We start from the raw sequence: 12,847 nt of genomic DNA on the forward strand, positions 1-12,847 counted from the left end.
TTTGGTACCTGAGATAGAACAATGAGGAAGTTTACAAACTACTCACGTCTGTGAGACCTCTGTTGATGCTGTTCCAGTATCACCCGGTCAATGAAATCCATCAGTGTCCCTCAGCACGGGTTCAGTAAATCGCTACATGTTTGTTCCTCATTGTCCATCATCCGGCTTAAAGAGGGAACACACCTGACAGTGAAATTCCCACACCCATTTCTGAATATGAAACAGATACACCCCCTGATTATTGAAGAACACCACTTCTACGACTATCACATTCTCTAAGTTAAATATTTCCACAATTAATGTTTTCCTACGCTCCTTATCACAGCTGAATACATTGAATAGAGACCCCTCACATACCTGGCAGGGTACCAACACACTACCAGACACCACACACCTCTGACAGGACTACTACAAACCCCAAACACCCCTGACAGGGTCCTGACACACTGTGAAACCCCACACACCCCTGACAGGGTCCTGACACACTGTGAGACTCAACACACCACTGACAGGGTCCTGACACACTGTGAGACCCCACACACCCCTGACAGGGTCCTGACACACTGTGAGACCCCACACACCCCTGACAGGGTCCTGACACACTGTGAAACCCCACACGCCCCTGACAGGGTCCTAACACACTGTGAGACTCAACACACCACTGACAGGGTCCTGACACACTGTGAGACCCCACACACACCTGACAGGGTCCTGACACACTGTGAGACCCCATACGCCCCTGACACGGTACTGACAGTCTGTGAGACCCCACACATCCCTGACAGGGTCCTGACACACTGTGAGATCCCGGACACGCCTGACAAGGTCCTGACAGCCTTTAAGACCTCACACACATGACAGAGTCCTGACACACTGTGAGACCCCGGACACACATGACAGGTCCTGACCGTCTGTGAGACTGTCTCAGAGACACACTGTGAGGCCTCACACACATGACAGGGTCCTGACACACTGTGAGACCCCACACACCCCTGACAGGGTCCTGACACACTGTGAAACCCCACACGCCCCTGACAGGGTCCTAACACACTGTGAGACTCAACACACCACTGACAGGGTCCTGACACACTGTGAGACCCCACACACACCTGACAGGGTCCTGACACACTGTGAGACCCCATACGCCCCTGACACGGTACTGACAGTCTGTGAGACCCCACACATCCCTGACAGGGTCCTAACACACTGTGAGACTCAACACACCACTGACAGGGTCCTGACACACTGTGAGACCCCACACACACCTGACAGGGTCCTGACACACTGTGAGACCCCATACGCCCCTGACACGGTACTGACAGTCTGTGAGACCCCACACATCCCTGACAGGGTCCTGACACACTGTGAGATCCCGGACACGCCTGACAAGGTCCTGACAGCCTTTAAGACCTCACACACATGACAGAGTCCTGACACACTGTGAGACCCCGGACACACATGACAGGTCCTGACCGTCTGTGAGACTGTCTCAGAGACACACTGTGAGGCCTCACACACATGACAGGGTCCTGACACACTGTGAGTCCCGACATACCCCTGTTAGGGTCCTGACACACTGAAAGACATCACACCCTCCTAACAGAATCCTGACAAATATTGAGACCCCACAAACCCCTAACAGGGTCCTGACACATTGTCAGACCCCAGACAACCCTGGCAGGTTCCCGACACACTGTGAGGCGGCACACATACCTGACAGGGTCCTGACACACGGTGAGATCCCACACACCTGATTGGGTCCTGTTAGACTGAGAGACCCCACACTCACCGCACAGGGTCCTGACACAACTTGAGACGCCACACACCCATGGCAGGGTCACGAGACACTGTAAGAAGACACTGAGGATCCTGACCCTGACTGGATCCCGACACAGTGTGAGACCACACACACCACTGTAAGCATCCTGACACACTGTGAGACTCCACACACTCCTGACAGGGTTCAAAGACACTTTGAGATGCCACACACCCCAACCAGCCACCCACAGTGCACGTGCTGATGCGCAAAGTTACTTCTTTGTACTTTGAGTCAGTGACGGTGGGAGAGGAGGGGGAACTGTGATTTCCCGACCCGTTCCTTCTCGATCACCATATGCCACATCAACACTGTGTTTCTCCTCAGGAAAAAATGACATCTCTGACAGTAGTGTGAGATTGTCCGATACGGAGTTTGTTCAGTACGGGACAGTTGGGGGTCAGTAAACTACCAGGGAAATGCTCACCTTCACAGCCCAGTTAATGTGGAAATGTGAAGATCTAGTGTTTATCTGGAACCGGCTTCTCTGTCCAGTCAGCAGTCTGTTAATTGAATTTACTTTACTGTAAGCACATCCATTGGTGAATCCAATCAATGCAACAGCTTTGAGCTAACTCTTGTGCGCTTAAATACTGAGTTCTGAGCTGAGGCATCTAACAGTTTGTCCACTGTCTGTCCCCATGGAAGATGCTCAACAGAAACACAAGGAGACTCTGCGGGCAGAAACGGAAAAACTCAGAGTGAACACAATCCTGATGAAGGAGAAGGTGAAGGTTTTCCAGTTGCTTGATCGATACGCTGAGCTCACGGTCATTTCTACAGTTCGAGATCGGAGACTGGTGGAACATGAGCTGCTGGCAAGAGGCAGAGACCATGAGGAGTGGAGAGAGAAACATCTCCGTGGACACCTGGAAAAATTCCGGACGGAACAGCTGTTCCAGAGCAGCTTTTCCCAGAGTTTATCCAAATCTGGGAGTTCGGCAGCAGTGGCCGGAGTCCCGGGGATCGGGAAAACAACAATGGTACAAAAGATTGTTTATGACTGGGCCACGGGGAAAATATACCAACAATTCCAGTTTGTCTTCAGTTTCAAATTCCGCGATTTGAACACCATTAACTGCAGAATAAACCTGATGGAACTGATTCTGGATCAGTATCCTTACTTTGGGAATTTCCTGAGAGAGGTCTGGAAGAACCCAGACGGATTGCTGTTTATATTTGATGGTTTGGATGAATTCAATGACAAAATTGATTTTGCTGACAGTCGGAGAGACACAGAACCTCAGTCCACATGCACAGATCCTGAATTCAAGTGCAAGGTGTCTGATATTGTATACAGTTTAATCCAGCGCAAGCTACTCCCAGGGTGTTCAGTGCTTGTGACCACCCGTCCCACTGCGTTACATTTATTGGAAAAGGCAGAGATCAGTATCTGGGCTGAAATCCTGGGATTTGTTGGTGAGGAACGGAAGGAATATTTCATCAGGTATTTTGAAGATCAGACGGTGGCGGCAGCTGTTTTCAAACACGTGAAGGAGAACGAGATCCTATACACCATGAGCTACAACCCGTCCTACTGCTGGATCCTCGCTCTGGCACTGGGCCCCTTCTTCACACAAAGAGTCAGGGACCCACAGCGAGTTCCCAAGACCATCACCCAACTATACTCCTACTATATTTACAACATCCTGAAAAACCACGGCCGTGAGATTGAGAACCCCCGTGATGTGTTACTCAGGGTTGGTCAGATGGCCTTCAGAGGCGTGTTCGATAGGAAGATTGTGTTTACAGGTGGAGATTTGATAAACTACAATCTGCAGCCTTCCCAGTTTCTGTCCGGGTTCCTGATGGAACTTTTGGAGAGAGAGGATTCTGCCCGGAGCGTGGTGTACACATTCCCACACCTCACCATTCAAGAGTTTGTAGCTGCAGTTGCACAATTCCTGAATCCAAATCCCGGGGATATCCTGAAATTCCTCACTGGAGCCCACAGCACGACAGATGGGCGATTTGAGGTATTTCTCCGTTTTGTTGCTGGTCTCTCCTCCCCAATGACAGCTCGGGGCCTGGAGGAGTTTCTGGGTCCATTTCCCAATGAAACAACCTGCCGGGTGATTGACTGGGTGAAGGAGGAGGTTAAACGTCAGATTGGAAACACAGAGAGTGAAGCTGGTAAAAGGAGCCTCCTGAACACATTGCACTACCTGTTTGAATCCCAGAATCGTGGTCTGGCTCAGGCCGCACTGGGATCAGTGGAAACACTTTCATTCCGTAGAATGACACTGACCCCGATTGACTGCGCGGTCCTGTCTCATGTAACAGGACTCTGTGATACAATAAAACACCTCGACCTGGACAGATGCAACATTCAGTGTGAAGGAATCCAGCGGCTGGGACCCGGGCTGCACAAGTGCCAGGAGTTGAGGTAACTTGATTTGTCTCTCACTCTGAACTGTGAAACAGTTCAATTGTGTTGTTTCAAGGTAAAGATATTTGGTTAAAACTGTAGTAAATCAGATTGTAAGGAATTGTGACAAATGACCAGGGGATCAGTCAGTAATTCCCCCAGGACGGGAGGGTTCTGTAGTTTCTTGTGAAGGGATGTTGGAGACTTCATCAGATCAGTGAACAACGGCCATTGGTTTAATGGTAGTAAATCACAGGAATGGCCGTGTTTCTCGCTGCCTGTGACACGTCCATTGACAATGTTCCTTCTCAATGTTACTGACACGCAGACCGACACTGACTGCAGCAGGTGGGTCAGAGATTCACAACCCCTTCCCGGTGAAGGACAAGAGACCGTCAGCAGACTGTCCCAGTGAGAAGGAAAGAAATACCATTGTGAAATTGCCCTCCCACTGCCATTCCCCGTGTGTGACTTTGCTCATTTCCAGATACACAAAGAGCGTGGGGGCATCTCCTCTGGGCCTCTGTTCAGACCCAACACACACGTACAAAAAAAATTCTGCATCGTCTCGTCTTGTAGGATTATCGTTTAGCCTTGGAATCCTCCTGTGTGACCTCTCATCCCAATCCCCCTTCAATTCTTTGACATCTCGCCCCCATTCCCATTCCACCAGTGGGCTCTCTATTACTCTTTCCTCATCCTCATGTCGGATGTCTTTTCCACACAACCAACCCGCCCCCCAACTTTCCCTTGTGGGATCTCCTCCCCATCCCTCTTCCTCCTGTGGGATATATTTTCCACACAGCCACCCCCCTTTCCCGTGAGATTTCTCCTCCCCATCCCCCCTCCTTTTGTGGGAACTCCCGTCCCCATCTCCCTTTCACTTATGAAATCACTCTTCCCCAACCACCTTCCTTCTATGGATTTCTCTTCCCCATACCCTTTCCTCCTGTGGGATCTCTCTCCTCCATCGACTTCTTCCTGTCGGATCTCTCTGGCATGCCCCATTGTCCTGCGGAATTTCTCTTCCCCAACCCCCTACCTCCTGTAAGATTTCTATTCCCAATCCCACATCCTCCTGTGGGAACTGTCTTCCACATCTCTCCTCCTCCTGAACGATCTCTCAACCCCTTCCCCCTTCATCCCGTTTATATCCCTCTATATCCCTCTTCCTCCTGTGGGATCTCTATTCCCCATGCCTCATCCTCCAGTGGGATCTCTCTTCTACACTCCCATGCCAGCTGTGGGATCTCCCTTCCCCACCCACTTCTTCCTGTGTGATCCGTTCCTCCTGTGGGCTCTCGCTTCCCCATCCCCTTCCTCCTTTGGCATCTCTCTCGCCCATCCCCCTTCCTCCTGTGGGATCTCTCTTCCCCATCCACAACCTCCTTTCGCCTGTGGGGACTCTCCACCCCATAGAATCATAAAATCATACAACAGTGCAGCACAGAAAACAAGCCATTCAGTCCTTCTAGTCTGTACCAAAACCTTATTCCGCTAGTCCCTTTGAGCTGCACCCAGTCCATAGCCCTCTAGTCCTCTCCCATCAATGTATCTATCCAATTTATTCTTAAAGCTTGAGTGAGTCCACATTTTCCAAATCATATGGCAAGCTCGTTCCACACTGTCACCATCCTCTGAGTGAAGAACTTCCTCCTAATGCTCCCCCGAAACCTTTCCCCTTTCACGCTGAAGCCATATCTTCACATATGTATCTTTCCTAATCTATGTGGAAAGAGCCTATTCGCATTTGCCCTGTCTATACCCTCATAATTTTGTAAACCTCTATCAATTCTCCCCTCATTCTTCTACGCTCCAAGGAATAAAGTCCTAACCTGTTCAATCTTTCCTTGTAACTCAACTCCTGAAGAGCCGGCAACATCCTAGTATATCTTCTTTTCACCCTTTCAATCTCACGGATATCCTTACTATAGTTAGGTAATCAGAACTGCGTACAATACTCCAGATTTGGCCTCACCAATGTCTTATACAACCCCACCATAATATTCCAACTCCTAAACTCAACTTTCATTTATGAATGCCAGGATGCCAAAAGCCTTCTTTACAACCCTGTCTACCTGTGACGCCACATTCAGGGACTTATGTATCTGAACTCCCAGATCCCTTGGTTCCTCCGCACTGTTCGGTGCCCTACCGTTTATCGTGTATGTTGTACCTTGATTTGTCCTTTCAAAATGGGACACTTCACACTCGTCTGCATTAAATTCCTTCTGCCATTTTCTGGCCCATTCTTCCAGCTGGTCTAGATCCCTCTGTAAGCTTTGAAAGCCTTCCTCGCTGTCCACAACGCCTCTATCTTAGGGTCCTCCACAAACCTGCTGATCCAATTTATCACGTAATCATTTGGATCATTGACATAGACAATAAACAAGAATGGTCCCAGCACAGATCACTGAGACACACCACTCGTCACGGGCCTCCAGTCTGAGAAGCAATCATCCACTACCACTCTCTGTCTTCTCCCACACAGCCAATTTGAATCCAGTTTACAACCTCTCCATGGATACCTATTGGCTGGACCTTTAGAACTAACCTCTTATGTGGGACCTTGTCAATGCTCAATGCAGACAACATCCACATACTTTCCTTCATATGCATTCTTGGTAACCTCCTCGAAAAAACTACAGGATTCAACAAACATGATCTACCATATACAAAGCCATGTTGACTATCCTTAATCAGCCGTTGGCTGTCCAACTCCTTGTATATCCGATCTCTCAGAACACCTTCTAGTAATTTACCTACTACTGATGTGAGGCTTCCTAGCCTGTAATTACCCGGTGTACTTTTGGAGCCTTTTTCAAACAACGGAACAACATGAGCTACCCTCCAATACTCTGGCACCGCACCTGTGGCGAAGGACATTTTAAATATTTCTGCCAGGGCCTCTGCCATTTCTACACTAGTCTCTCTCAAGGTCCGAGGAAATATCATGTCAGGCCCGGAGATTTATCTATCTTTATTCACTGTAAGGCAGCAAACAGCTCCTCCTGTTTAATCTCTATATGTTCCATGACACTACTGTTTGTTTGCCTTAATTCCATATCCGCTATGCCAGTTTCCTGAGTAATCACTGACGCGAAAAAAATGTTTTAAATTCGCACCTATCTCATGAGGCTCCACACATAGACGACTACTCTGATCTTCTAGGGGACCAATTTTGTCCTTTACTATCCTTTTACTCTCAATATACTTATAGAAACCCTTCGGGTTTACCTTCTCATTATCTGCCAAAGCAACCTCATGTCTTCTTTTTGCCTTCCTGATTTCCTTCTTTAGTATTCCGTTACATTTTCTATACTCTTCAGGTAACTCATTTGTTGCCTATACTTGCTAAACACCTACTTAACCAGATCGCCAATATCCCTTGAAAACCAAGGTTCACTATTCCTGTTAACTTTGCCTTTAAACCTGGCAGGAATATGCCAACATGGAGGGCTGACGGGCCTGTACTGTGCTGCAGTGATCTCTGGTTCTATGGTTCTACACATACTTCTGACACCTGCCCTGTATGGATCCCTAATAGGAGATCAGGTATTGCATCCTCTCTCGCTGGGACCTCAATATATTTATTTAGAAAACTTCCCTGATCACATTTGACAGACGATCGCTTGAAAACCAAGGTTCACTATTCCTGTTAACTTTGCCTTTAATCCTGGCAGGAACATGAAAACTCTGCACTCTCAAAATTTCACCCTTGAAGGCTTTCCACTTACTAAACACATCCTTTTCAGAAAACAACTTATCCCAATCCACTTTTCGCAAATCATCTCTCATTTCCACCATATTCGCCCTTCTCCAATTTAGAACCTTAACTGGTGGACCAGTCCTATCGTTATCCATAACTATCTTGAAACTAATGACATTATGGTCACTGGACCAAAAATGTTCACCTACACATACTTCTGTCACCTGACCTGTCTGGTTCCCAAATAGGAGAACAGGTACTGCACCCTCTCTCGTTGGTACCTCAATATATTGATTTAGAAAAGTTTCCTGACCACATTTGACAAACTCCACACCATCTAACCCTTTCTCCGTGTGGGCGACCCAGTCCATATGTGGAAAGTTAAAATCCCCTACGATTACAACTTTCTGTTTCTTACTTTGGTGTGCTAACTCTCTACAGATTTGCTCCTCCAATTCTCTCTGCCTATTGGGCGTTCTATAATAATACCCTATTGTGTGGTCACACCTTACCCGTTCCTCATCTACAGACATATGACCACTGTAGACGAGCCCTCAGGCTGTCCCGTCTACGCACAGCTGTGATACTCCCCCTGACTGGTAATGCCACTCCTCCCCCTTTCATCCCTCCCCCCATTACATCTGAAACAACGGAACCTCGGAACATGAAGCTGCCAATCCTGCCACTCTTGCAAACTAGGTCTTACTAATAGCAATAATGTCGATATCATCATGTGCCAATCCACGACATAAACTTATCTACCTTATGTAGAATACTCCTTGAATTGAAATAGATGCACCTGAGAACATTTCTCTCACGTGCAAACCTTTGATTTCTGTCTGTACATGCAGTCCTCGAGTGACTTTTATCCTCCTCCAAATTACTATCTGCTCTAACACTGTGCCCCCTCTACCTGCAATCTAGTTTAAAACCCCCGTAACAGAATGTGAAAACCTACCGGCAAGGATCTTAGTCCCCCTCCAGTTCAAGTGCAATCTGTCCAATTCGAACTGGTCCCACCTCCCTTGGAAGAAATCCCAATTGTCCAGAAACATGAACCCCTCCCTCATGCACTATCCCCTCAGCCACGTATTTAGCAGCATTAACTTCCTATTTTTAGCTTCACTGGCACGTAGCACTCCACGTGTGGGATCTCACTTTCCCATCCTCCTTTCATCCTCTGGGCTCTATGTTCCCTCACCTCCTTCCTGCTGTTGGATCTCTCCTCAGCATCCCTCTAGGATCTCTCTTCCCCATCCCCCTTCCTCCCATGAGTCCTCTGCTCCCATGCCCACTCTTCCTGTCGGATCTCTCTTCCCCTTCCCCTTCCTCATGTGTGATCTCTCTTCCCCATCCGCATTCCTCCTGTGGGCTCCATCTTCCCCTTCCTTTATTCTCCTGTGCGAACTCCTTTCCAGATGCCCCTTCCTCCTGTTGGGCCTCTCTTCTCAATCCCCGTTCATCCTGTGGGTTCTCTCTTCCCCATCCCCCATCCGTCTGAGGGATCTCTCTTTCTCTTACCCCTTCCTCCAGTGTGAACTCTCTTCCCCATCTCCCTTCATCCTGTCGGATCTCTCATTCTCATGCCTTTGCTCCCATGGGAACCCTCTTCCCCATCCGCCTTCCTCCATTGGGATCACTTGTCCATCCCGCTTATTTCTGTGGGATCTGTCTTCTGCATCGCCAATCCCTCTGAAGTATCTCTCCTCCGCATCCTACTTCCTGCTGTTAGTCTACTGTTCACAATTCCCCTTCCTCCGGTGGGAACTCTCTTCCCAATCTTCCTTCCTTCTGAGGGATTTCTCTTCCTCTTCCCCCTTCCTCCAGTGGGAACTCTCTTTCTCACCCCCTTCTTGCTGTGGGATCTCTCCTCAGCATCCCCCCTCCTCCTGTGGGATCTCTCTTCCCAATCCCCTTTCCTTCTGTTGGATCACTCTTTTCCAAACCCCTTCATCCCATGGGATCTCCTTTCCCCATCCCCCTTCCTTCTGAGTGATCTCTCTTCCACATCCCGCTGCCTGATCTGTGCCTCTGTTTCCAAACCCCCTTCCTCCTGTGGGATCTCTCTTCCCCAACCCCCTTTCTCCTGTGAGCTCTCTCTTTCCCAAACCCTTTCCTCCCATGGGTTCTCTCTCTCCCATCTGCCTTCCCCCATTTGGATCACTTATCCATCCGACAATCTCCTCTGGGATCTCCCTACCCCACCCGCCTTCCTCCTGTGGGCTTTTTCCCATCCCATTCTTTCTGTGGCATCTCTCTTTCCTGTTATGTACCCCGTAACTGGGTGTCTAACCAGCAAAGGTAGAAGTATCCGTTGGAGTCTGGTGGTACTATTTTCAAAAGGGTTTACTAGTAAAATATACAGAACAATACCATTAATACAAATATATAGATAATACAAGATAACAATAATAAACCTATAAGTTTGGGAATAATAATAATCAATAAAAACAAGCTCTATCGTTGTCTAGCGGATAGTCATATAAAAGTAAAAAAAAATTCAGTTAACTTCGTACAGGCTGAGGTATTTGTTGGTTGGTGTGTTGAAATCGTTGGAGAGAGGAAGAGAGCGAGCGAACAGTAACAGCTATTGTTAGGCAAACCTTCCTTTACGTTCTTGATCCGTCAAGTGGTTATGGCCATTCAGGTATGACCCCTTTGTCCTTCAGCTAGACCGTTCTTCTGTGGTGGACTTGTCACTCTGGCATGAGTGGACACACACAAGACCCCACCGGCCCAGCAATAACACTATGAGTTTTTACTGACCGATCGGTCTCCGATGCCCCACACCTTCTCGTGGGTTCCAACACTCAAGCAGTGCTCACTTATGAGTCTCCTGGTGTGCCTGAGGGGTTTCTCCCCAGACCTCACTTTTATCCCCACTCACGGGGTTTCAGTTGTCAATCAAGTTTAAATGGCTTTGGCCATCAAACCAGCCCACTCCGGCTGTCCACTGAGGAATTTTAATTGAACAGAATGGTACCATGTAAACAGCCCTCTCCGAAGCCATAAGTCTGTCAGAAGTCAGAATGAGGTGGGGCAACAAGTCTCTTCTCCCATGCTGTATCTCTCTCTGATCTGTTGCAGATGTAACAGTTCCAGCATGTTTTCCTCTCTCTCTCTCTCTCTCTCTCTCTCTCTCTCTCTCTCTCTCTCTCTCTCTCTCTCTCTCTCTCTCTCTCTCTCTCTCTCTCTCTCTCTCTCTCTCTCTCTCTCTCTCTCTCTCTCTCTCTCTCTCTCTCTCTCTCTCTCTCTCGCATTAGCAGCATTGCAACAGTAACGGTTTGTGATTCTCCTAAGGGGGGGGGGATGGATACATGGGCAACTCAGTACCCTTCTGCCGATCAAAGCTGTTCATCCTTCATAACATCCCCATCCTTCTGGAAATTTTCACCAATGTGAAAATTATTTAATACAGCGTCTTCCAGAATTACAGAATTTAACAAAATACAGAAGTGTTTTTAGCTACAAAGCAATACAGATATATATTCAACTTAGCATCTAGATAAACAGTCAGCGATTACATTGTCACTCCCTTTAATATGTTGTATCTTAATATCAAACTCTTGTAGCAACAGACTCCAACTTAGTAATCTCCCATTTTTATTTTTCATGTTAGCCAAAAAATACAAAAGGGTTGTGAACAGTTTAACTTAGGTGTATATTACAAAATGTGAACAAATACATGTGTGATTATAATATAATAAATGACAGAAATTTGTGCGAATACTAATCTCTATTTTACTTTTAAACTTAACATTCAATCAGTCAACCTTCCATGGGGTTTTCTTTATTATTCACATGCTTTGTTCAAAAATAAAAATCAAGTTCCCTCAAAACCAGATCCTGTTATTCAAAGTGGCATTTGGTCAACCTTTGTCCCTTTTCCCCTTAACTCTCACGTGGTTAGCTTGCTCATCAGGGTGGAATAGGCCTTCACATACTCCTTTCATAGGATTTATATTATCACTAATGTTTTCCAAACAAAGCCCATTTTCTGAACTTCTACACAATTCTTTATTTTTAAGTAAGTCATTAATTTTATCTTAAGGATCTTTCATTCCATATAACCATATAACAATCAGAGCACGGAAACAGGCCATCTCGGCCCTTCTAGTCCGTGCCGAACTCTTAATCTCACCTAGTCCCACCTACCCACACTCAGCCCATAACCCTCCACTCCTTTCCTGTCCATATGCCTATACAATTTTACCTTAAATGACACAACTGAACTGGCCTCTATTACTTCTACAGGAAGCTCATTCCACAAAGCTATCAGTCTCTGAGTAAAGAAATACCACCTCGTGTTTCCCTTAAACTTTTGCCCCCTAACTCTCAACTCATGTCCTCTTGATTGAATCTCCCCTATTCTCAATGGATACAGCCTATTCACGTCAACTCTATCTATCCCTCTCAAAATTTTAAATACTTGGATCAAATCGTCTACGCTCCAATGAATGGAGACATACCTTGTTCAACCTTTCTCTGTAACTTAAGTGCTGAAATCCAGGTAACATCCCAGTAAATCGTCTCTGCACAATCTTTAATTTATTGATAACTTTCCTATAATTCGGTGACCAGAACTGTATACAGTATTCCAAATTTGGCCTTACCAATGCCTTGTATAATTTTAACATTACATCCCAACTTCTGTACTCAATGCTCTGATTCATAAAGGCCAGCGTTCCAAAAGCCTTCTTCACCACCCTATCTGCATGAGACTCCAGCTTCAGGGAACTATGCACAATTATTCCGAGATCTCTCTGTTCCTCTGCATTCCTCAATGCCCTGCCATTAACCCTGTATATTCTATTTGGATTATTCCTGCCAAAATGTAGAACCTCACACTTCTCAGCATTAAACTCCATCTGCCAACGTTCAGCCCATTCTTCTAAACGGCGTAAATCTCCCTGCAAGCTTTGAAAACCCACCTCATTATCCACAACACCTTCTA

General features: G+C 47.0%; 1 protein-coding gene across 2 annotated transcripts in view; it reads left to right on the plus strand.

Moving 5' to 3' along the window:
- Positions 1-12,847, plus strand: part of LOC132388701 (NACHT, LRR and PYD domains-containing protein 3-like) — a 46,965-nt gene that overhangs the window by 22,341 nt on the left and 11,777 nt on the right. For both annotated transcript variants that reach the window (XM_059961070.1, XM_059961071.1), the window contains exon 8: positions 2,465-4,202. In XM_059961070.1, coding sequence (XP_059817053.1) covers positions 2,465-4,202 — 1,738 coding nt within the window. The remainder of the gene's footprint in view (positions 1-2,464; positions 4,203-12,847) is intronic.

This window comes from Hypanus sabinus, unplaced genomic scaffold (genome assembly GCF_030144855.1).
Source record: "Hypanus sabinus isolate sHypSab1 unplaced genomic scaffold, sHypSab1.hap1 scaffold_384, whole genome shotgun sequence".
Classification (NCBI taxonomy): domain Eukaryota; kingdom Metazoa; phylum Chordata; class Chondrichthyes; order Myliobatiformes; family Dasyatidae; genus Hypanus; species Hypanus sabinus.